The sequence below is a fragment of the Microcebus murinus genome, chromosome 9 (assembly GCF_040939455.1).
Source record: "Microcebus murinus isolate Inina chromosome 9, M.murinus_Inina_mat1.0, whole genome shotgun sequence".
Taxonomy (NCBI): domain Eukaryota; kingdom Metazoa; phylum Chordata; class Mammalia; order Primates; family Cheirogaleidae; genus Microcebus; species Microcebus murinus.
The window spans coordinates 80,003,586-80,027,206 of record NC_134112.1 but is presented as its reverse complement, the minus strand read 5'-3'; the positions used below and the strand labels follow the sequence as shown (position 1 = coordinate 80,027,206).

Sequence of the window (23,621 nt, the reverse complement as noted above, 5' to 3'; positions counted from 1 at the left end):
CCTCCCACCCACAGGCCGAAGTGGCCCCACACACCTCGCGCCCGCTGACGTAGCGCTGACGTCACTTCCAGCGAACCCGGAAGCGCCGTTGTCGCTGGGTGGCTGTAGTTAGGAAGTCGTGATGGAGCCGCGCTCGGCGTAAACCCTCGGCGGGCCGCGGGGTCTGGCCCGGGCTGCTGTGGCCCGGACGAGCGGAGAGTGCGGAGCGGCTTCAGGGCCAGCGACGGCGAGCCCTGGCGGCGTTGCCCGCCTCCCGGGTACGCCCCGGTCCCGCCTTCCGGGCCCGGGACCCAGCGGGCGCCTTCGCCAGGCTGCCCCACCGGCCTGCTTTTGGTCGCCGACAGCTGGGTAGAGCGGGTGTGCGGCCCGTGGCCGGACGGCCCCCTCCCTGTCTCTTTAAGCCCCAGCCCCCGTCTTTGCGACCCTTTCTCGGGCTACCGGAACGCTGACGTGGAGCAATCCGCTCAGAACTCCCATGGAGAAGTTTGGGATGAATTTCGGGGGCGGCCCGAGCAAGAAGGACTTGCTGGAGACGATAGAGACGCAGAAGAAGCAGCTCTTCCAGTACCAGGCACGGCTCAAGGATGTGGTCCGCGCCTATAAAAGCCTGCTGAAGGAGAAAGAGGCGTTAGAGGCCAGCATAAAGGTGCTGTCGGTGTCCCACGAGGCAGATGTGGGCCTCGCAGGTGTCCAGTCGCCAGGCCTCCCCTTTCCTGACTCAGTGGATGACCGGTGCTCCACTCACAGCGAGGATAGCACTGGCACCGCCACCAGCTTGGATACTGCGGCCAGCCTCACCAGCACCAAGGGTGAGTTTGGGCTGGAAGATGACAGAGCTGCCCGTGGTGGACCACCACCTCCAAAGTCTGAAGAGGCCAGTGGGTCGGAGAGTGGCGTTAGCAGTAGCAGTGGGGATGGGCCACTTGCAGGTGGGGAGGTAGACAAAAGACTGCACCAGCTGAAGACTCAGTTGGCTACTTTGACCAGCTCTTTGGCTACAGTCACCCAGGAGAAGTCCCGCATGGAGGCTTCTTACCTGGCTGACAAGAAGAAAATGAAACAAGACTTAGAGGATGCCAATAAAAAGGCAGAGGAGGAGAAGAGCCGTCTGGAGGGAGAATTGAAGGGGCTGCAGGAGCAGATAGCAGAAACCAAAGCCCGACTTATCACACAGCAGCATGATCGGGCCCAGGAGCAGAGTGACCATGCCTTAATGCTTCGTGAGCTCCAGAAATTGCTACAGGAGGAGAGGACCCAGCGCCAGGACTTGGAGCTTCGGTTAGAAGAGACTCGAGAAGCCCTGGCAGGGCGAGCATATGCAGCTGAACAGATGGAAGGGTTTGAATTGCAGACCAGGCAGCTGACCCGTGAGGTAGAGGAGCTGAAAGGTGAGCTGCAGGCAATTCGAGATGAGAAGAATCAGCCAGACCCCCGGCTCCAAGACCTTCAGGAAGAAGCCTCCCGCCTTAAGAGCCATTTCCAGACTCAGTTGCAGCAGGAAATGAGGAAGGTAATTATTCTCATCTCCTTTAAGTATTAGTCATTTGACTTAAAGTGGAAAATATTAGTTTTTATTTTTCTCTTTTGATAGTTAGAACTAAGTGGCTGCACTGTCATTTTTGATATTACCTGAAAAGTTCCCCTACTGAGTCCTGGGAAATCCTGTTCTAGATAGTGTCAATGACACTGTTTGGAGGGCGTGCCTCTAGCAGGATGTGGAGTTTCTGAGTGTGGGTTGGGTTGGAGCCAGGCAGCTCTGAGCTCTTGGGCATTGGCATCTTACCAGCTGTGCTCTATGAAGCAATATAGTGGCAGCTGTACAGCGAAAGGTGGTGTGTATGCCTATAGGTATGTACCCATAAGTAAGTTGGCTGAAGGCAAAGGAGATTTTGTCAGAAGAAACAACCTCTTGTAATCGTTTTCAGTCAAGATTTGCCTGTTTTAGAAAAGTGCTATTTTAAGGTGCCTCCTTTCGATGTGGAGAGAGAGCTCCAACTCCGTTTTGAACTTCCAGGAATATTGGACTAGGAAAAGAATGTCCTATAATTTTTTATTTGGATTTGGGGAAGCACATGATAACCAAGAGCTATGCACTTCATGTGTGAGTTAGGGGGAAAGTGGAAGCTCTAAAGCAAACAACAGCAGATAGACAAAGGTGCTTAACATTGTTTGCTATAATATGTCTTAGAGCAGAACCCAAGCAGGTTATAGGAACTTTTGTTAGTTCCTGAATCAATAGAAAAATCTCCAGTTCCCATTCTTGCTAGGCCATCCCAATCCTGTGACCCTTTTGCTCCCCTCGTCTGCCTTACCAAAGTTTTCTATGGGCATTGTGGCTTTTCTGGGTGCATTTTTGTCTGTTCCCATGTTTTGCAGACGGCCCTTGCAGAGGATCAACTCCGTCAGCAATCTCAGGTGGAAGAGCAGAGGGTAGCAGCCCTAGAGAATCAAATATCTGAAGTGTCTGAGCTGCTGGGTACCTACGAGAAAGCCAAGCAGAAGGACCAGCTGGCCATCCAGAAGCTGAAGGAGCGGATTCTGCAGCTGGACCTGGAGAATAAGACACTGGCTCTAGCAGCCTCCAGCCGATCCTCTCTAGACAGCCATGGAGACGAATCCAGTCTTGATGTCAATGTTCTGAAGGATAAGATGGAGAAGCTGAAGAGGCTGTTGCAGGTTGCAGCCAGGAAAAGCCAGGTGACCTTGGATGTGGAGAAGCTCTGTGACCTGGAGATAATGCCCAGCTCGGAGGCTGCCGATGGGGAGAAGGCTACTGCACTGTACTACCAACAGGAGCTGAAACAGCTGAAGGAAGAGTTTGAGAGGTACAAGATGAGGGCTCAGGTTGTCCTCAAGAGCAAGAATTCCAAAGATGGTAACCTGGCAAAGGAGCTGGAGGCAGCCCAGGAACAGCTTGCAGAGTTGAAGGAGAAATATATCTCCTTGCGGCTGTCCTGTGAGGAGCTCGAACACCAGCACCAGCAGGAGGCTGAAGACTGGAAGCAGGAGCTGGCCCGCCTGCAGCAGCTCCACCGGCAGGAGCTAGAGCGAAGTCAGCTGGACTTCAGGGACCGCACACTGAAACTCGAGGAGGAGCTGCACAAGCAGCGGGACCGTGCCCTGGCTGTGCTTGCTGAGAAGGACTTGGAGCTGGAGCAACTGCGTTCTGTGGCCTTGTCCTCTGGGCTGCCAGGACGCAGAAGCCCTGTGGGTGGTGGGGTTCCTGGGGACCCAGCTGACACATCTTCCCCAGATAGCCTGACTCAAGCGCTACAACTTGCTGCAGCCAACGAGCCCACTTTCTTCCTGTACGCTGAGCAGCTGGCCCGCAAGGAGGTAGAGATCACATCACTGAAGAAGCAGAAGCACAGGCTGGAAGTGGAGGTGCATCAGCTGCAGGACCGGCTGCTGGAGGAGGGTGAGCAGCATCGAGAGGAGGTTGGAGCCCTGCAGAGCCGCATCGAAAAGAACATCAGGGACCAGAGCAGGGAGGGAGCCAACCTAGAGTACCTCAAAAACATCATCTACCGCTTCCTGACCTTACCTGACTCCCTGGGCCGCCAGCAGACTCTCACAGCCATACTGACTATCTTACACTTTAGTCCAGAGGAGAAACAAGTGATAATGCGGCTCCCAGCCAGTGGTAGCTGGTGGCCTTCTGGCAAGAGATGATGCCATTTTCACTAACTCCTGAAATTTCTGTGCCTCTTTTATGTGGGAAGGGGCAGGCTCTGGTTTCTACTGCTTATTCTCTTGGATTATCATTTATTACTTTACTGTGTTGAAATTGGGAGGAGTTTTCAGTGTGGGATGGGATGTTCTGCCAAATGTCATTAATGCTGCTTTGTGTTTGGGCCCTATTGATACTGAAAGTGTTAGGACAGCATCTTCTAGAGTGTATGTGAGGGGAAGTGGGAGAAGAGGTTAGGACTGAGAGGTGCAAAAGTTGGGAAAGTAGTACAAATCCTTTACAATTTTTTGTTTTAATATTATGTTCCTAGCACAGAGCTAGGAGTAAATGTGACTCCAAAGGGAGTTCAGGTAATTTCTGAACATGCACAATGACCAGCTGTTTTCTCCATCTCATCACAATCTGAGTCTGGTCCATGCTGCCCCAATTCTCTGGGGACATAAAGCCAGGCTAAAAAGGGACCAGGAAGTTTGAAATAGTGACAGATTGTCTACTAGTCCAAAGGGCCAAGGAATAGAGTTCATTCTGGAACTGGAAAGCTTGGTCTAGTTAGGGACTAGGGACAACCTATGTTATCTAGACTAAACATACCACTTGTGACCATCCTAGTGAGGTCCCTGAGCATCAGTTTGATCTTAGGGATCTTGGGTGACCTGCTTCTGGTCTGGATAGGGTTAAAATAGATCTCTTGCTTATCCCTGCCTTAACCTGTCTACCTAAGGTTGGCCTGAGATTGTGAGTGAATGACTTTGCTATCTTTTCCACAAAGTTGGAACTCCATGAAGAAATAAGATCTTAGCTTCTTACAGAGAAGAGTCTGAACAGTAACCTCTGATCCTGCCTCGTTAAAAGGAGTTAGCTCAGAGATTTGCTCCCAGCTATTTCTGCCTTTGCAGGGACAGGAAAGAGGAGGAAGATTTGCTGCAGAAGATTCCAAAAGATTCCTGTTACTCTAGCTGGAAAGTAGTGGAAGTTCAGCTGAAGCTGGGCTGGGGTACTTTTTGCCCTCTGGGTCTTTACATAAGTAGATCTACTCTGCTCTTTAAAGAAAGGCAGCTTGTTATTCAGGCAGTCTGGAAAGGAGGTTCTCAAGAAACTTGGGTTCAAATATTATCAGTTCCTCTGTTCTTTCTCCTATCTGTTCTTACTGTTTATAGAGGTTTCTGGACCCTAAAGACAAATGCTTGGCCACTAACTGGATTAATATGTATCTTTCTGTTATTTCATCTTAGAGGTCTGTTTTATGAGGCTTTGGAATCCAGACAACTTTAAGTGTTCTGAACGAGAGGCTAGGTGACTGACCTGGATTATCTACAGTGAGCAGACTTAAATGGAACAAAGATGTGTTCAGATGATAATGATATAAACCATGGAATCATTAAACCTAAGTGACTTGACTTGTGTGTTTCCTTAATGCTATCTATATCTACACAAAAATAGAGTGAATGTAAATGGTGAGTGAAAAGGATGGACATATTTCCATATATTAATTCATGAGCTTAAATCTGTCAGTTTTAACCGCTTCAGTTACAAGTTTCTTAGCCTGGAATGGTATATGTATGTGTTTGTGTGTGAGCAGCTACACTGGAAAAGGCTTTTTCATGGGTTTAGTGGGTGGGCTTAAAACTTCTATAATTACTGCTTCAAACTCCACAAGTAATATTTATGAAAGCTTTATTATCCTTAAAATCAGGATTCATGGTCTCTTGGAAAAGCATCTCAGGACATCAAGCTAAACTAACTAATAATAATAGACTTAGTGTTTTTGCCTTGTTCCCTCTAAATGTATTAATAGAATACCTTGTGACTGTTACTCCTAGGTGGCTGTGGACAGAATCAAAATATCCATAGTCCCAGTAACCTTCCTAGAAGTAATAATTGCTGTGCTTTTGACTTTTGAGAAGATACCAAACAGGCAAAGAATCAAGTCAATTTCTGACTAATAGTTTTAAGTATCTGGATATATTAAAGCTGTGAGTGCTCCCAACCAAACTAAAAGACTTGATCCCCTCCTACCCCTAAGGACACTTAGAGCCTAGAAACAGGCAATGTTAATGCAGACATGCTAAACTCAACATTCATTGTCTCCACACCCTCTTCCCCAAAATAAGTTTTTCAGTTATTTGACTGGTTTGCCTTTGATAGATACTTTAAGAAAGGAAAGGGAGAGCAACAATGAAAGAATTGAGATCAGAAGCAGTCAGAGAAAAATAAATTTTCCTTGGGCCCTGGTCCCAGGATATTAGTGTAAGAGGTGTGTTAGTGAGGTAATGAGACTGAGCCTTATTTATTTAACTATTACCACACAGTTCAGAGAGGATCACTGTGAAGGAGATGGAGGGAGAAAGTGGAGGTAAGGCAATCTGACCACTCAGCTGTAAGGGCTTTCTGCTCTCTTTTCTTCCCTTTTGGGTACCTCCCATCTAGGGAATAAACATGTCCATATATCATGCTGTAGATGTTAAGATCCTGTCTATTATCCAGAACTCTGAGGCTCTCAGTGTTGTCTCGTGAAGCTGCTATAAGGGTTCTTTTTGCTAATTCTTGTCAAGTGTACCAGCATCATGTTGAGCCATTTACACTGTTATGTTATTAACTCCCCTAGGTGCTCTTATGCCGCATTTTACAGATGTTAAATTTGCCAAGGATCATGTTTGAACTAGGTCTCGTTAGCCCTAAAGCCCACTTAATCTGGGTGTGCTCCTGCCTCCTTAGCACTTGGGAGGGCCAGGGCATGTCTCCATAGACTTCTAGGGAGAGAGAGGCTGATCTCTAGGTGAACTGGGCTGGTTCAAGTGGAGAGAACGACTCCAGCTATAAATTTCAGCCAAGCAAAGTTGCTACACTGTAGATTTGAACAGGCCACAGTGCTTCATAACAGCCCTAAAGCTGCTCTGTCCCCAGTTTCTAGTTTATTGCTAACTTTTGGACTCAAATAATTCTAACGAAATGAAAGGAGGACTGAGTACTAGCTATTGCTACAGTGTGTTCCAACTGTTACCTCTGGTAAAGCTGGGAAACAGCTTTAGGAATTGGAAAGCATTCTCATGGATAGGTCATTTTACTTCTGTCCCCCCACCCTGGTTTCCCACCTCAGGCAGCTTGGTCACCTTAAATAGATGGTTTTTGGAGCAAGGAACTAGTTGAAATTCAAGTCCAACCTCCTGTAAGCTATGTGACCTTAGTAAATTTCTTAATCTCTCTGAGCTTAATTTTCCTTTTTTTAAAAAACTTTTTTTGTTTTTTGGAGACAGGGTCTTACTTTGTCACCCAGGCTGGAGTGCAGTGGCATGATCATAGCTCCTTGCAGCCTCTAGCTCCCATGCTCAAGTGCTCCACCTCCACCTCCTGATTAGCTGAGACTAGAGGCGTGTACCATCACGCCTGGCTGATTTTTAACTGTTTTGTAAAGATGGCATCTCACTATGTTGCCTAGGCTAGTCTTGAATTCCTGGGCTCAAGTGATCCTCCTGCTTTGGCCTTCCAAAGTGCTGGAATCATAGGTGTGAGCCACCATGCCTGTCTGTGAACTTAATTTTCTTATAATGGGGATACTATTAATAATACCTGTTTCAGGGGTATATCTTAGGTCCTCAGATTAAAGAAAAACTAAGTACATATAGAGCCAGTATAGTATCTGAAACAAAGTAGGGGCTAAAACACATTCACTCCTTTTTTTTTTCTTTGAGACTGAGTCTTGCTCTGTTGCTTGGGCTAGAGTTTAGTAGTGGTGTCATCATAGCTCACTGCAACCTGAAACTCCTGGGCTCAAGCAATCCTCTTGGCTTAACCTCCTGAGAAGGGAAAGCCTCCTAGGCTGGGAAAACAAGTGCATGCTAGCATGCCTGGTTAATTTTTCCATATTTTTGTAGAGATCAGGAAGGGGCTGTTTCACAATGTTGCTCAGGCTGGTCTTGAACTTCTGGCCTCAAGCAATCCTCCTGTCTGGGCCTCCCAAAGTGCTAGGATTACATGATCCACTGTGCCCAGTCCCCCCCTCCCCCAGAATGTTAAGTGGCAGAATGGAAAACCAGACTGAGGTCTTCTGGATTTAAATCCAGTGTTTCTTAATCACAAATTTTGCTGTAAACAAAAGGAAAAAGAAACACAGTCTTTTATCAAGTACCTATCATGAGGGAGACAGCATTTTTCCAACATTATTTTACTTGACTCCCACAACAGGTTGTAAAGTCTTATCTGTTTTGCAGTTGAGGAAATAGAGGCTTGGTGAGATGATATGGATTGGCTAAGGCCCAGAGCCAGTCACAGCAGAATCAGAAATCAAACAGGTTTGTTTATGTGGACCAAATGACCCAGGCCCTTTCTGCTGTCTGTGCTGTCTCCCAGCAGAGGGCAACATGGAATACTGAAAAGACACTGCTCGCTGAGAAACGTAGGGGGCTGTTTCTGACACAGGCTGGGGAAGAAGGGGTCCTTGTCCAGGTAGTGCTCTCTTTGGACGCAACTGACTGTCTCATAATTGCTCAGAAGCCTTACTACTCTCCTAGCAGCAGAGCTATTTCACACCGAAAATTATGAAATGGACTCTCTTGTAAGTCAGTTTATGTGAGTTGAGTAGGCACAGCTGTTTTTCCTGGAACCCAGATCAGGATAACCTAAGTATCAAAGGAGCTGGGGGAGTGGTGTCGGTCCTGTGCACCGACGTGGGGGGTGTCAGGCCATGCGCAGAGGTCTCACGTGGGGGGGTGTGGGGCTGTGCGCAGAGGGCTCACGTGGGGGGGGTGTGGGGCCGTGCGCAGAGGGCTCACGTGGGGGGTGTGGGGCCCTGCGCAGAGGGCTCACGTGGTGTTGGGCTGTGTGCAGAGGCCTCACGTGGGGGGTGTCGGGCCGTGCGCAGAGGGCTCACTTGGGGGGGTGTCAGGCCGAGTGCAGAGGCCTCACGTGGGGGGTGTGGGTCCGTGCGCAGAGGGCTCACGTGGGGGGTGTGGGGCCGAGTGCAGAGGGCTCACGTGGGGGGTTGTGGGGCCGTGTGCAGAGGGCTCATGTGGGGGGGTGTCGGGCCGAGTGCAGAGGGCTCACGTGGGGGTGTCGGGCCGTGTGCTGAGGGCTCACGTGGGGGGGGGGTGTCAGGCCGAGTGCAGAGGGCTCACGTGGTGGTGTTGGGCCATGTGCAGAGGCCTCACGTGGGGGGTGTCGGGCCCTGTGCAGAGGGCTCACGTGGGGGGTGTTGGGCCGTGTGCAGAGGGCTCACGTGGTGGTGTTGGGCCGTGTGCAGTGGCCTCACGTGGGGGGTGTGGGGCCGTGCGCAGAGGGCTCACGTGGGGGGTGTGGGGCCGTGTGCAGAGGGCTCACGTGGTGGTGTTGGGCCGTGTGCAGTGGCCTCACGTGGGGGGTGTGGGGCCGTGCGCAGAGGGCTCACGTGGGGGGTGTGGGGCCGTGCACAGAGGGCTCACGTGGGAGGTTGTGGGGCCGTGCGCAGAGGGCTCACGTGGGGGGTGTCGGGCCGTGCGCAGAGGGCTCACGTGGGGGGTGTTGGGCTGTGCGCAGAGGGCTCACGTGGTGGTGTTGGGCCGTGTGCAGTGGCCTCACGTGGGGGGTGTGGGGCCGTCCGTGCGCAGAGGGCTCACGTGGGGGGTGTGGGGCCGTGCGCAGAGGGCTCACGTGGTGGTGTTGGGCCGTGTGCAGAGGCCTCACTTGGGGGGTGTCGGGCCATTCTCAGAGGCCTCGTGTGGGGGGTGTCTAGCCATGTGCAGAGGGCTCACTTGGGGGGTGTCAGGCCGTGTGCAGAGGCCTCACGTGGGGGGTGTTGGGCCGTGTGCAGAGGGCTCACTTGGGGGGTGTCAGGCCGTGTGCAGAGGCCTCACATGTGGGGTGTTGGGCCGTGTGCAGAGGGCTCACGTTGGGGTGTCACCGGCTTGCAGAGAATGAGAAGCAGAGAAAGACAGTGAACATTTAGTACGGTGTATAGTGAATATGGTATTAGAAAGGCACATGCACAGTACGTTATATTTGATAGTTTGGAAAATAAAACAAAAACAACTAGAGGAGCTGACAAACTCACTGTGCAGGGAGCCCAGAAAAGCAAAGGACACTTGGAGGTCAATAACCCTTTTAAGACGGAAAACCCTGTCCCTTGACTTTAGCAAGGAGACCATCTCTGGTTCGTTGTAAATTCGTCTGTCGCCACGGTCTACTGCCGAGGGACCAAAAGGTATCTCTTTCATATCTGAGAGGAGGAACCTGAATATTGATACCACCTTACACAAATGTGTTTCAAAATGTAGATTTACAGATAAATTTTACATTAATTGAGGCTGTGCTGTTCAGAGAAAATAGTTGGAAGCTGCTATTTAAGGTAGGGTCTGTTGTCCTTCCCTTAGTTGAACAGCTACCAGGCCTTTGAAAATGAGGCCTCTTTCTAGTTATTTTCACAGGTCCTTTGGGGACATCCTGCCCCAACGTCCTGGTTACTCCGCTGGGGTAGGTGCCCAACAGGGAGCCTCAGCCTGCTGAGATGAGATTTGAGATGAGTGGGCTGGGAGGCCTAGGGAATCGGAGGCTGATCTACCAAACTTATTAATATTTGGTTTGGTGTCATTTTAGAATGCCTGCATTGCATCACCTGGTGAGTGTACATTTTTCAAATCTAAGCTACTTAGGTGCATTGTTCCCTCCACCTTCAAAATCCTGACCCTCTGTAGTACAATCCTATCCTTTAAGTCTCAACTGAAATGTCACTTCCTCCTTGCTGATGCTTGTGGAACCCAGGGATGCTCAGGTGCTTCGTTCTCTGAGGTCCCTCAGCATTTTATTCATACTGACCTCGGTTGCAGAAGTGATTTGTTACACTTTAATTTTTCAGTTTACTTCCTGTCTCCTTGACTATTATCCCCTCCAGGTCATGCCCATGCCCCATTTGTCTTTGTGCCCTCAGGGCCTTTCATAGCCTCACATGCAGTAAGTGCTCCATAAACAGCTGAATGACCAAGAGACTGACAAATATCAATACTAATCACGTCCTCTCAGAGCAAAAGCCTCAGTCTTTGCTAGCATTTCTGTCTCCCCCTAGTCATCTCTTTATCCATATTAGTGGATGTGCTTTGCTTCTCTAGGTCTCTGGGAATATGACTAGATTGAACTTTACGTAAGATAGCTTCCTTTGGTTGTTAGAGGAGTTGAGGGGCTTGTCTTAGTCCCGTCTCGGAATTCTATTCAGAGCTAAAAGGAAGATCACTGAGAAAAGGACAATATAAGATGTGACAAGTGCTTTAGGCTCAGGCACAACGCCCCGCTTTGGGCTGCAGGTCTCACTCCTGATGAAGACTCCAGCAGGAAGCCTCCCGTCGGCGTGAACCTGTACTTGGGGGCCCTGTGCGTGAGGGCTGTGTAGAGTGGACACCTCCCTTACCGGGGCCCTCCATGGGATTAGGAATCTTACTTTCCTCTTATGTCCTGTGGCTGTGGCAAATGGAATTTGTTCTTCCTCTCTCTGGTGCCTAGGCTTGGTCATAAACAACAAATGTTCTTTTTCTATGAGTCGACACTTGGTCCTTCAGACCAGCACCCGGCTTCTGGAGAGGGACCAGCCCCGGCATGCTTGCTTGGCATGAGGTAAGAATCAAGAGTGGCACAGCCTTTGTCTTCTGAATCTTACCAGTGAGCCTTCTGGGAGCCCCTTGAGCACCGCGGTCAGTACTCGTGAAAGGTTGGTGGTCAGTGAGTCCCCTGGGTATGGAAGGAAACACCGTTTTCAGGGATTAGTGAACCATGCTTCGGAGACACCTGAGGCAAAAATCACTCAAGCCAGCGGCCCCTGGTCCTTCAGCCCTCAGGGTGACTCAGTCATATCTCAGTGTTGTATGAACCAGGAGGATGACTCCTGTGATTGTTCCTGTGATCCTTTCGAGTTGTGGTGGCTGACTTGGCTGGGAGGCCTAGGGAACCAAAGGCCGATCTACCAACCAGAGTGGATCCACTAACCTTGCATGAGTGATGGTGCCACTGCACCTGTCTCCTCTCCTCTCCCCTCTCTTCCCTCTGCCTCTTCCACTCTTCCTCTCCCTTTCAGCCCCGAATCTTCCCCAATATAAATCGTGATTCCTGTCCTGAAGTTGCTCACAGCTTGTTGAGGTTCACACATCATTCGTCCTGCAACTCTAGGAGGACTCTGCACCAAGAGTGGGATGGCCAATGGCTCTTGTAAGGGTAGGGGGGCAGGAGCGATCCTGGGTGAGGAAGAAAGGCTTCAGGGTATGCGCCTGGCCGTAAATGATGATCTGACCTTCATAAGGTGGATTAGGTGGGGCAGAGCATCCCCCACGGAAGAAAAGCAAGCCCATGGTAGGTTTGATATTGAGGGAGGGTAACATTTATGTAACCACAGAATGTTAGATCTAAAAGGGATATTATTGCTTGTTTAGTCATGCCCCTCTCTTAACAAAAGAGGAAGCCAAGACCCATGCAGGACAAATTGGATCTATCACAAGTGGGGCTTAAGAGTAAAGTAGAAGGTCTTGTCCAGAGTGCCGTCCAGTGGCTGGATGGCTGGCAGAGCAAGGCACCAGATGCATGGTGGGCTTGTGCACTGTCAGCCTGGGGAGGGGACACTGAGGGAGGCACTGAGGCTACATCCACAGGGCTGTAGGCAGCAGCTCTCTTGATGTCTCCTGTCCCTGCTCCTGGGTCTGCTAGAGAGATACAGGAAGGGAAAGGGAAGAGACCAAAGGGATGGTGCTGTAGACTGGCCAACCAAGGATACCTTGCCCAGGAACTCCCACCTGTGAGTGCTAGTGTCTGGACTAAAGTGTTAACCCTATAGGTGAAGCTTGGAACATTCAGCTTATGCATATAGGTTATATAGTCATGTGTCACTTAACCACTGGGGGGGTACATTCTGAGAAATGTGTCATTGTGTAAACACCATGAAATGTCCTTACACAAACCTAGGTGGTATAGCCTATTATACACCTAGGCTTTATGGTATATCCAATTGCTCCTAGGCTACAAACCTATATAGCATGTTACTGCACTGAATACTGTAAGCAATTGTAACACAATGGTAAGTATTTGTGTCTCTAAACATATCTAAATATAGAAAAGGTACAGTAAAAATATGATATATAAATATACATATACCATATAAAACTATGGTACAAACAATAAAAAACAGGACATCTGGGCTGGTCACAGTGGCTTCTGCTTGTAATCCTAGAACTTTTGGAGGCTGAAGCAGGAGGATCACTTGAGGCCAGGAATTCGAGACCAGCCTGAACAACATGGCAAGACTCTGTCAGTACAAAAAAAATAGAAAAATTAGCCAGGCATGGTGGTGCATGCCTGTAGTCCCAGATTCTTGGGAAGCTGAGGCAGGAGGATTGTTTGAACCCAAGAGTTTCTGATTGCAGTGAGCTATAATGACACCACTGCACTCTAGCCTGGGCAACAGAGTGAGACCCTGTCTCAAAACCAACCAAACAAACAAATGGCAAATATGGAGAGGGCACTTACCAAGAATGGAGCTTACGGGACTGGGAATTGCTCTGGGTGAGTCAATGAGTGAGTGGTGAGTGAGCGAAGGCCTAGGACTTTACTGTATACTACTCTAGACTTTATAAATGCTGTATACTTCAGCTATACTAAATATGTAAGAAAATATTTTTCTCTCTTTAATAATAAATTAACCTTAACTTACTTTATAAACTTTACATATTTTAACTTGACTCTTTTGTAATACACTTAGCTTAAAATGTAAACACATTGTACAGCTGGACAAAAATATCTTCTGTCTTTATATCCTTAGTCTATAAGCTTTTGTCTATTTTAAAAATTATTTTTTAACTTTGTATACTTTTTAAATTTAAAACTAAGACACACACACATTAACCTAGGGCCTAGGCCTATGCAGGTTCAGGATCATCAATATCACCATTTTCCACCTCCACATCTTGTCCCCTATAAGGTCTTCAGGGACAATAACACAGAGCTTTCATCTTCTATGATAACAATGCCTTTTTCTGGAATACCTCCTGAAGGACCTGCCTGAGGCTGTTTTACAGTTAATTATTATTATTATTATTTTTTGAGACAGAGTCTTGCTCTGTCACCTGGATTAGAGTGCTGTAGTGTCAGCCTAGCTCACAGCAACCTCAAAGTCCTGGGCTCAAGCAATTCTCCTGCCTCAGCCTCCCAAGTAGCTGGGACTACAGGTGCACACCACCATGCCTGGCTAAGTTTTCTATTTTTAGTAGAGACGGGGACTTGCTCTTGTTCAGGCTGGTCTCGTATTCTTTTTTTTTTTTTCTTTTTTCCGATGTGAGTACAGACATCTAATGGTCTCGTATTCTTGAGCTCAAGCAATCCTCCTGCCTTGGCCTCCCAGAGTGCTAGGATTGCAGGCGTGTGCCACTGCATCCAGGCTTTAACTATTTTTAAATAATTAGAAGGACTACACTCTAAAATAATGATAAAAAGTATAGTATAATAAATAACTAAACTGGTACCATAGTCATTTACTATCATTATCCAGTATTATATACTGTACATAATTGTATGTGCTATGTACTTTTATATGACTGGCAGGCAGTGCAGTTGGCTTGCTTCCACAAGCATCACCACAAATCCGTGAGTAATGTGTTGCATTAAGACATTATGACATCACTAGGCAGATAGCAATTTTTCAGCTGCATTATAATCTTATGGGACGACCACTGTACATGTGATCCATCATTGCAGAAACGTTATGTGGCACATGACTATATTGCTGTTTATTCAGCCATTCAGTGAACATATGTGAGCCCCTATTCCATTCCAGGCACTGTGCTAGGCAGTATAAATGCATCCTATCAATGTTTAGCACAGGATATAGACTCAAAGATTAATGATTATAATTCAATGTGGCAAGTGTTATAATGGAGGAAAACAGGGGAAGGAAAGGACGTGAAATTCAGTCTACAAGGAATCGGGAAACTAAAGTGAAGGTGACCCTTGCATGGAGCTTTGCAAGACTAGGATCGACTGGTATTAGTCACATGGACGAGTAGCAGTGGTGACAATGGTAAGGGGACATGTAGCAGATAAGTTCATCCATTTGTTCTGATCTCCTTGTGATTCACACTTCCTGAACTGCAGAGACTAGCACATCAAAAACAATGCTTGTCAGTTCCTCTTGCAACCAGGATTCCAGAGGTAATTGAAGCTATGTCAGAGTTTATAATCAGGAGCCAAGTTGAGGGTGGGAGAGGGGTGGCGTGTTAGACGTCCATTTTTCTGATGTGGCCCCAGCAGGTACTGTGTCTTTCCTGTTCCCCAGATATGGCAAAGGGGGTGTAACTTCCAGGCTCCATCCTGAGCAGCTGGGGTAGAATGGTGCCTATCTCGGAGAAGAAAGAAGATGCCTTCAGGATAAGTATATTAATTCTGGGCACATCTGGATGGAGCTGTCTAGAAGTGAGTTGGAAACAGAGTTTGGGAACTTAAGAGTACTGCTTGGAATAGAGATAAAGATTGACATAGTGTGTGACACAGACATTAGTGTGGATGCGATTGCTCAGGGAATGTGTAGAGTTTGGCGAGAAGTGGGCCAAGAGTGCCACCTACCCCCTCTAAGAAAAACTTTTTGGAAGTAATTTCATGTTTACTGAAAAGTGCAAATGATAGTAGTACAAAGAGCACTCATGTACCCTTTACCCAGACTCATCTATAGTTAACCTTTTCGTCCATTTGCTTTATCCTTTGCTCTCTCTGCATGCATGTATATTTTTTTCGGAACCATTTGATAGTAAATTGCCTACATCGTGGCCATGTACCCTTTATATCTTCAGTGAGTATTTCCTGAGAACAAGAATACTCTCTTATATAACCACAGTACAATTATCAGCTTTAGGACATTTAACATCTGTGCAATCCTATGATCTAATCTGCCATCTGCATTCCAATTTGTTAATTAACCCAATAATATCCTTTGCAAGTTTTTTTTTTTTCCCTCTCTAGTACAGAATCCTGTCTAGGATCACATATTGCATTTAGTTGTTGTCTCTCATTAGTCCTGTTTAATGTGGAACAGTTTCTCACCTTTCATTGTCTTTTATGATATTGACATTTAAAAAAAGACTATAGACCTCTCCACCCCTTTTAAAATAGAAGGTTCCTTATTTGAGGTTTGTCTGATGTTTCCTAATGATTAGATTTAGGTTGTATGTTTTCTACCAGAATATTACATGAATGATGTTGTGATCTTCTCAGGGTGTCACATCTGGAAGCAAATTATATCCATCTGCCCCTCCTTGGTTTTATTATGATCACTCAGACAACGTATCTGATTTCTTCACTATAGATTAATAGTTGATATTTTCTGCTTTGCTACTAATGAGTCATCTATGGGGAGACACTTAAGTCCATGCAAATATCCTGCTTCTCACCAAAATTTCTCCCCTAAATTTAGCCCGTACTGATGGTAATCTGCGGGTTATTGTGACGGTTGCAGAATGACGATTTTTCAACTCCAGCACAGTGTCACATTTGCCTTTTGGTCCTTTGCATCCTCTAAGCAAGAGGCCTGCCTTCTCCACCACTTTTAATCTATATATCTATTTATTGTGAGTTTGGACTAACAGATTCTTATTTTTCAATGGTTTATAATTTGTTTTACTTCACTATTTTGGTGCTCAAATCTCCACAGATTTGGAGAGTAAGCATCCCTTCAAACCCCCATGGCCTTGTGACATACCTCTGTTACTTGCTGGAGCACTTTGTTACTTTCTAGCAGAAAAACATATTTCTGGCTCATCTTATACCTTCTGTGCCCCAGCTCTGGAATCAGCTACTTGTCCAGGGATCCCTGGTTCCTTTTAGCAGCCAGTATCTGGGTGCTGCATAAGCTCAGTGACACTGAGGTGTCTTTGTTTCTAGGTTCTTGTAGTAAAGCTGAGAAATATATGTGTGTATTGCATATACACACATACATACATACGTAGCTATACATACACACATACATCCACATACACATTTTAGAAATAAATCATGCACTTACACCAATGTCTCCCATTCGAATCCACTTTCACAGGGTTTTTCCTTGCTGCCCACTATTCCATCTTTGTTTTTCCTTTCTTCTGTGACAAGAACCCTGGGATGGAGCCCTCGATGTGTTTCATTAATATTAAATGTCTCATTAACACTTAAAATGTAGGCAGTGAGAAGAGCACATAGAAACAGACAAGGGACAGCCAGAAAAGGAGGAGAAAACCAGCAGGGGGAATATCACGGGCATCCAGGGAGAAACGAGTTTCAGCCCTGTCACATTTCATTTCCACTAAAATAAGGGACAAAAGAAGGAAGAGCACATTTTGGGGGAAGATTTTGACCATACTGAGATTGATTGTGGATATATCGAGCTTGGTTCTACTGCATGTGAGAGGACCATGGGGGATCGAGGTGAAATTGTCCCGAAAACAGGCTCAAGGATAAATCTGGAACTCAGGAGAGTGTGCATGGCCACAGATGTGAGTTCTGGATGCTCTGTTCGTTCTCTGAACAAATATTTATGAAACGCTCACTCTGCAGGTGCTGAGCTAGACATTGTGGTGATACTTTGAGTGGTAAATGATACAAAGCTACTTGCTGCACGGAGCTAATCCATTGCATGGATGGTGGTGGGTGGCCAGGGAGACAGGCCATAAACATGTAAGTAAATATACAGGATAGAATTTTAGATGGTGATAGTTACTATGAAGAAAATAAAAAAGAATATTTGATGAGGGGTTAGATGAAGGGTGAATAGGAGGGTTGAATGTTTTCTTAGCTTGGTTAAGAAGGAGCTTTTAAAAAAAAATCTTTTTATTTTTATTTTTTACTACTTTGTATCCTGCTGGGTTTTTTTTTTTTTTGTTTGTTTCTTGTTTTTAGTAACATAATTATTGAAAAAATATTTACTGATCATCTACCCCGTGCCAAGAACTGTCTTGGGCACTGGGCATAGAACAATGAAAAGAGATGTAGTCCCTCTCAAGGTAACTGTCTAGTGTTAAGGGAGGGACATATATTAAACAAATAGTAAGACATAAATGTGTAATTATCACAATGCTATTAAAGGGAAAGATAAGTTGCCATGCAAACATCTAGCTAAGAAACTCCTGGTGGACACTTCTTGTCTGCCTATCTGGGAGGCATTCCCCCAGCTTCCTGTAATTCAGTTTGGGTTTGGTGACCCACCTCACATGTAATCCATCAGCATCAGGGGAGACCAGTCCTGCCTGGTCCATCAGATCATTGCTTTCCCGCTGCATTGAGGACTGGTTTTAAAACAGAAATATGCCCAGAGTCAAGTCATTTAAGCCAATAAGAGTAAATTCTGGGTCTTTTTTTGAAACCCTCTTGGAGAATTAAACCCACTCTGCCTTCTAGGTTTGAATGTGAAGGGGGAGGCCAGAGTCACCGCAGCTGTCTTGCCACCATGAAGGATGAGCCTCTTTGAAGATGGAGCCAACACAGAGGAAACGTGGCCAGGAGATGGAGGGATAAGTAGGTCCTGGTGACACTTCTTGAGTCACTAAGGATCAAGCTTGAAGCTGTCTGTGGACTTTGTGATTACCTGAACCCATTTGGGCTGTCACTTATGACCAAGATGATTGGGAACATAATCAGGGAAGGTTTCCTTAGGGAAGGGACATGAAACCTGAGACCTGAGGGATGTGTAGGAATTAAGCTGGCCCAGAGCAGAGAAAGGTGAGGAGAGAAATAGAAGCAGAGGAGATCGCACCACGTGCCCAAGGGGCCTGCATCAGGTGAAGCAAGGAGTGGGCCTGCATGCAGAGAGAGGATGGGTTCTTGACAAACCTTTTTATCACAAAACCCTTCAGATGTATTAAAAATAAAGAGAATAGAATAACAAACACCCATATTCCATCACCCAGCAGCAATCATTATTAACTCAGGGCCAATGCTGTTTCTTTGAAACCTATATCTCTGACTCCTCCCTCCTTCCTGGCTTGATTATTTTTAAGCCAAAGACTCCAGTTCCTCCAAAGTTCTGGCTTTGGAGATGATGTTCTTAGTCATTATGCTACAATGTCTCTCTAGAATGGCATCACTCAGCTTAAAATGACCAAATCAATGTTGCCAGCCTTGCTGGGTACTGGTGCCCTGTGCTTCTCCCAGTTTAGAATCTGTTGTTTAATGGATGTGTGCATTCCCCGAGAGCTGTGAGCCTCTTCTTCACAACTATGTTCCTAGTGCCTTGTATGGTGTGTAAAATAACTATGCTCCTTAATATTTACTGCAGGAAAAAAAGAAGGAAGGAAGGTGGAAAGTGGAAGGCGGGAGGTGGGGCATGGGTTGGGGACCAGAAAGACAGGTGAGATAAATTGTCGAAATGCGTCTGTTTGACTTGTATGGGGATTGGGCTTTAAGGAGCCACCAACAGGGTGGTATCTTCTATTTCAGGTGTCCAGAGTAGGACAGGCCAGAGGGATGAGCTCAAGCCAGAGATTCGTAGTGTCAATCGACTGGTGAACCCCAGCAGGGCTGAGGCTGGAGTTCAGAAGAAGGTGGAGGTGCTGTGGTAGTGACGAACCTGTGGAGTCTGAGGGCTCCCTTTGGCCCTGGGAAGTGTGTATGGTAAAAGGTATGTCTGGAACTTGTTAGACCTGTCTGTCTACCAGACTCCAGGTCATTACCTGGAAGCCTGCCAGTGGAAAACTCTCAATATGGGGCAGAATGCCTGCAAACACAAGTGTTCTCATGAACGTGGGCTTTTTGTTTCTAGCGCTCTGGGACTCAAGTTCTTTGAAAGAGTAAAATAGAAAAGGCCAGGACAGCTCCTAAAAGAGATAAAAGCAAGATGCTGATTATGCCATTACCTATCTCTGGGAACTTCCTTGTGACTCATTGTTTCTTACCTATGGGAAAGGGAAGCTATGCGTTTACATAGCTTCTCAATGTTATTGAGGTAATCATCATTATTACTGCCTGTCATCGTATACGTTAGATAATGTCATAGAATGATAAATTAACTGTATGTTGGTGAACTGTTGCCTAACCCTTCCTCCCTCATCCCAATGTCTTCATAAGAAGTAGGTTCATGCTTTCAAAATGAAGTGGGAAAAACTTTATTAGTATATGTATTCATTTTCTATTGGTGTCATAACAGATTACCACAGACTTAGTCAATTTGTATGTTTTAAATTCACTATCTAACAGTTCTGGAAGTCAGAAGTGTGACAGGGTCTGTCTGAGCTAAAATCAAGGTGTGGACAGGGCTGCATTCCTTTGGGAGGCTCAAGAGGAGAATCTGTTTTCTTCCCCTTTCCGTCTTCTAGAGGCCACCTGTGTTCCTTTCTCCGGGGTCCCTTCCTCCAAAGCTGGAAGCATTGCACTGCCACATCACATCCTCCTCTCTCTTCTGCCTCTCTTCCACTCCTAAGGACCCTTGTGATTACATTAGGATCACCCAGATAGTCTGGGATAATCTCTTTACTTTAAGATCAGCCAATTAGCAACTGTAAATTATCTTTGCCATGTAACCTAATGTAGTCACAGGTGCTGGGGATGAGGACATGACCCTCTGTGGGGGGCTATTAGTCTTACTGCGACAGTATATGTTTTGTAAATTTATATGTTTTGTAAATCTGAAAAGAACTTTGGAAAAAGCAAAATTCCCAATTTTGGAAAATCAAAATTCTTCCTAATTTGCTCCAGGTACTGCTGAATGAATCCTAGCAATATTCTCTTTCATGAGAAACCAGCAACACCTAGTGTCTCTTTAGATAAATTTCAACAGAAAAGTTACTGAAAGTATACTGTAATTACGCTCAGTGACTGATGGAGGAGAGAAGAAATTCTCACCGTGTAAAGAGGGAGACGGCTGGCGATTCTCCTTCTATATGTTCTTTAGATTTATTCTGAGGCCCCCCATCTATGCTTCTATCCAGAAGTATTTATGTTAATTCTGTTTGCAGCATGGTACCATACTGGGCTCTATAGTAGATGCAGAAAGATAAGAATGTGATCCCTATCCTCAAATTGCTTATAGTCTCATAGGGCAGATGAGACACATTCTGATTAAAGCACAGGTACTCATTTACAAAGACTTAAGGGCCAAGTGTACCAGTTATAATTAGGTTCAGCTGTACATAAAGTGAAACCTAAAAGAATAGTGAATTAAATAGCAGAGAATTTTATTTCTTGTTCCTGGGAAAGAACTGGTGCAGCTACTTTGGAAAACACTTTGGCAATTCCTCAAAAAGTAAAATATGGAGTTGCTGTATGATCAAGCAATTCTACTCCTAGAATTGAAAAATCCATCCACACAAAAGCTTGTACATGAATGTTCATCATAGCACTATTCATAAAAGCCAAAAAGTGGAACCAACACAAATGCCCATCAACTGATCAATGAATAAGCAAAATGTGATTATATCCATACAATGGAATATTATTCAACCATCCAAAGGGATAAAGTATTGATACATGCTTCAACTGGATGAAACTTGAAAAGCTATACTAAATGAAAGAAGGCCACATATTATATGACTCCATTTACATGAAATGCCCAGAACAGGCACATCCACAGAGGCAGAAAGCAGATTAGTGTTTGCCAGGGTGCTGGGGGATGAGGAAGGGACAATGGGGAGGGACTGCTGATGGGTACAGTGTTTATTTTTGAAGTGATGAAAATGTTCTGACTTAGTGATGATTGAACAACTTTTTAGAGGAAATAGGAACCCTAAAAACCATTGGATTGTACACTTTAAGTGAGTGTTTTGTATGTGAACCATACAATAAACTCAATAAAGTTACTAAAAAAATACCAAGAGGATTGAGGAGATCAAAATGGTAATGAATAATTAGAGGACATGAAGAGGAGATTAGAAAAGCATCTCCTATTAGTGTTTTGCCCCCTGAGTTCCTTCTCTGGGTCTCACAGTGACCACTCCTTTCTTTCCCACCTGTTGGGTCTCTCCTCCTCTCTGCTCCCCTACGACCATTGGCAGAATGTTCACTGTGTGAGGCCAACTCTGGCCCCAGACAAGGAGAGAGATGACAGTTTTGTTCCTTACGGAGATGAAATGGAGAATGTGCTGATGGAAACAGAGAAAGGAATGGGATTCTCGCTCTTTACTCTTGAGGGTGGCCCCACGTTAGAGGAACCTCTGAGGCACTTCTGGCTCTGTGGGACAAATGTCCTTGGCAGTCCCTGGCCCTGATGGCATGGGGAGGGGCTCTGTGGGCTTGGTATAGCCTGGCGCCCACACGCACTTTACACATCTCTTTGGAGAATGAAGAATCTTGGGGCAGGAATGCTCTAAGCTGTGTCCCTAATCTCCACAGTGGACGGGAACTATTTGAGTCTTTCCTTGCTGCCCTGGCTGGCCTGTGCTCAGGGCCGTCCAGCTACCCACCTTTCCTTCTGTTCCCTTTGTTAGAGCAGTTCCTCATTAACACACATTCTGATGTCCCCTCACAACTGTGGAGCTTTATTCTTGACCTGTTTCCTGTTGCTTGTCTTGTGCTGTACAAACCATAGTACTGTTTCTCACAGGGCAAGGCACCACTCCTCATACCACGGTAAGAGCTATTTCCTCTGTTCTAGTAGGCCTTTATAAAGTGCAGTTGGGATCAGGCTCCATGCCTCTGTGACCTTGGGTTCCTGGGTTCCTGCAGTGTGAAGATGCTTGGGAGTCGATTCTGAACTGAGATGGCCCAGCCATTGTAAAAATTAGCATCCCAACTGTACAGCCAAGAGAAGCCCAAGTAAACAAGATGACCAAATGTAATATGTACCCTGGGATAGAAAAAGGACATTGGGTAAAAGCTGAAGACATTCAAGTAAAGTAAGGACTTTAATCAATAGTGATGTATCAATATCAGGTCATTACTGGTGACAATGTGTTATACCATTGTAAGATGTTCATCATATGAAGAACTCTGGTTTGGGGTGTATGGGAGCTCTTGGTATTGTCTTTGAAATTTTTCTATAAATTTAAAATTATTATAAAATAATAACTTCATTAACTCTCCCTCCACTTCTGCCCCCCTCACAAGAGAATGTCCCAACTCACATCACAGCATTCAGCTCTGGGCCAGCTGGACCATTTTCAAAGAAGAATGTCATCCAATATGCCTCCTTTGAAGGGTAGTTATCAGATACCACCTGTACCATCAGTGCAATCTGGAAATTTTCCATTTACCTGTCTAGAAAGGAGAGGGCTTTAAAGTCTTGCATGGGTGGATAGGAAGATGAGAGTAATGGAGCGAAAGTGCACGTTCTGGTCCAAGAGTGATGGTGAGTGAGCCTGCGGTAACCCTGGGCCATGTCCAAATGGCTGTTAGGGAAGGAGCAATCCGTGAGGACATCATCTTGGAGAGCTGCAGCAAGTTGCCAAATAAACATCAGGAACTGAAGGTGTAGGCACTCTTTCTGCCAAACCTGAGGGTTTAGTCTGAGAATAAACAGGGGCTAAAGCTTGCACAAGACAGTGTGACTGAGTCGGTCAAGGATGAGTGCAGGAGCCCTGGGTCCCGGGAATCTGATCACGTGCACAAGGGGTCAGCATACTTCCTGTGATAGACCATTGAAGACAGGTAGTCAGGCTGAATGAGATACCCTCAAAAGTACTGCCCACCCTCCAGGGGCCCTGAGGAGGAGAAAGAGGATTGGCAAGGTAGAGCGAGGGAGGGAGATGACCTGGAAGTCAGTCCTATTCTTCAAGCTGAGACTAGTTTTCCCAGGAGCTGCTTCTACATTCAGTCTAGTAAGTTAAATGGTATCCCCCCTAAATTTGTGTCTAACCTCATAATGTGACCTTATTTTGAGTTGGGGTCTTAACAGATATAATCAGTTAAGATGAGGTTATACTGTCCTTATAAGAGGAGAGGACACACAGGTACGACAGAGAAGAAGGCCATGTGAAGACGGAGGCAGAGATTGGAGTGATATGGCTACAAGCCAAGGAACACAGCGATAGCTGAGGGCCAA

At 46.2% G+C, this 23,621-nt stretch overlaps 1 protein-coding gene and 1 long non-coding RNA gene across 2 annotated transcripts in view; both read left to right on the top strand.

Moving 5' to 3' along the window:
- Positions 1–22,574, top strand: part of LOC142872929 (uncharacterized) — a 29,653-nt gene extending 7,079 nt beyond the window's left edge. The window contains exons 2-3 of the long non-coding RNA XR_012921025.1: positions 18,050–18,166; positions 19,088–22,574. This is a non-coding gene — a long non-coding RNA (uncharacterized LOC142872929). The remainder of the gene's footprint in view (positions 1–18,049; positions 18,167–19,087) is intronic.
- GCC1 (GRIP and coiled-coil domain containing 1) lies at positions 60–5,088 on the top strand. Its single transcript, XM_012789105.3, has 2 exons — positions 60–1,510; positions 2,377–5,088. Exons 1-2 carry the CDS (start codon positions 476–478, stop codon positions 3,670–3,672), a joined length of 2,331 nt encoding a protein of 776 aa, XP_012644559.1. The 5' UTR covers positions 60–475; the 3' UTR covers positions 3,673–5,088.
- Positions 22,575–23,621: the final 1,047 nt, after the last annotated feature.

Excerpts from the sequence above, each read along its gene's own strand:
- GCC1 (XM_012789105.3), top strand. The coding sequence starts at position 476 with ATGGAGAAGTTTGGGATGAATTTCGGGGGCGGCCCGAGCAAGAAGGAC. Across the intron at positions 1,511-2,376 it reads TGCAGCAGGAAATGAGGAAG|ACGGCCCTTGCAGAGGATCA; the intron begins GTAATTATTCTC and ends CATGTTTTGCAG.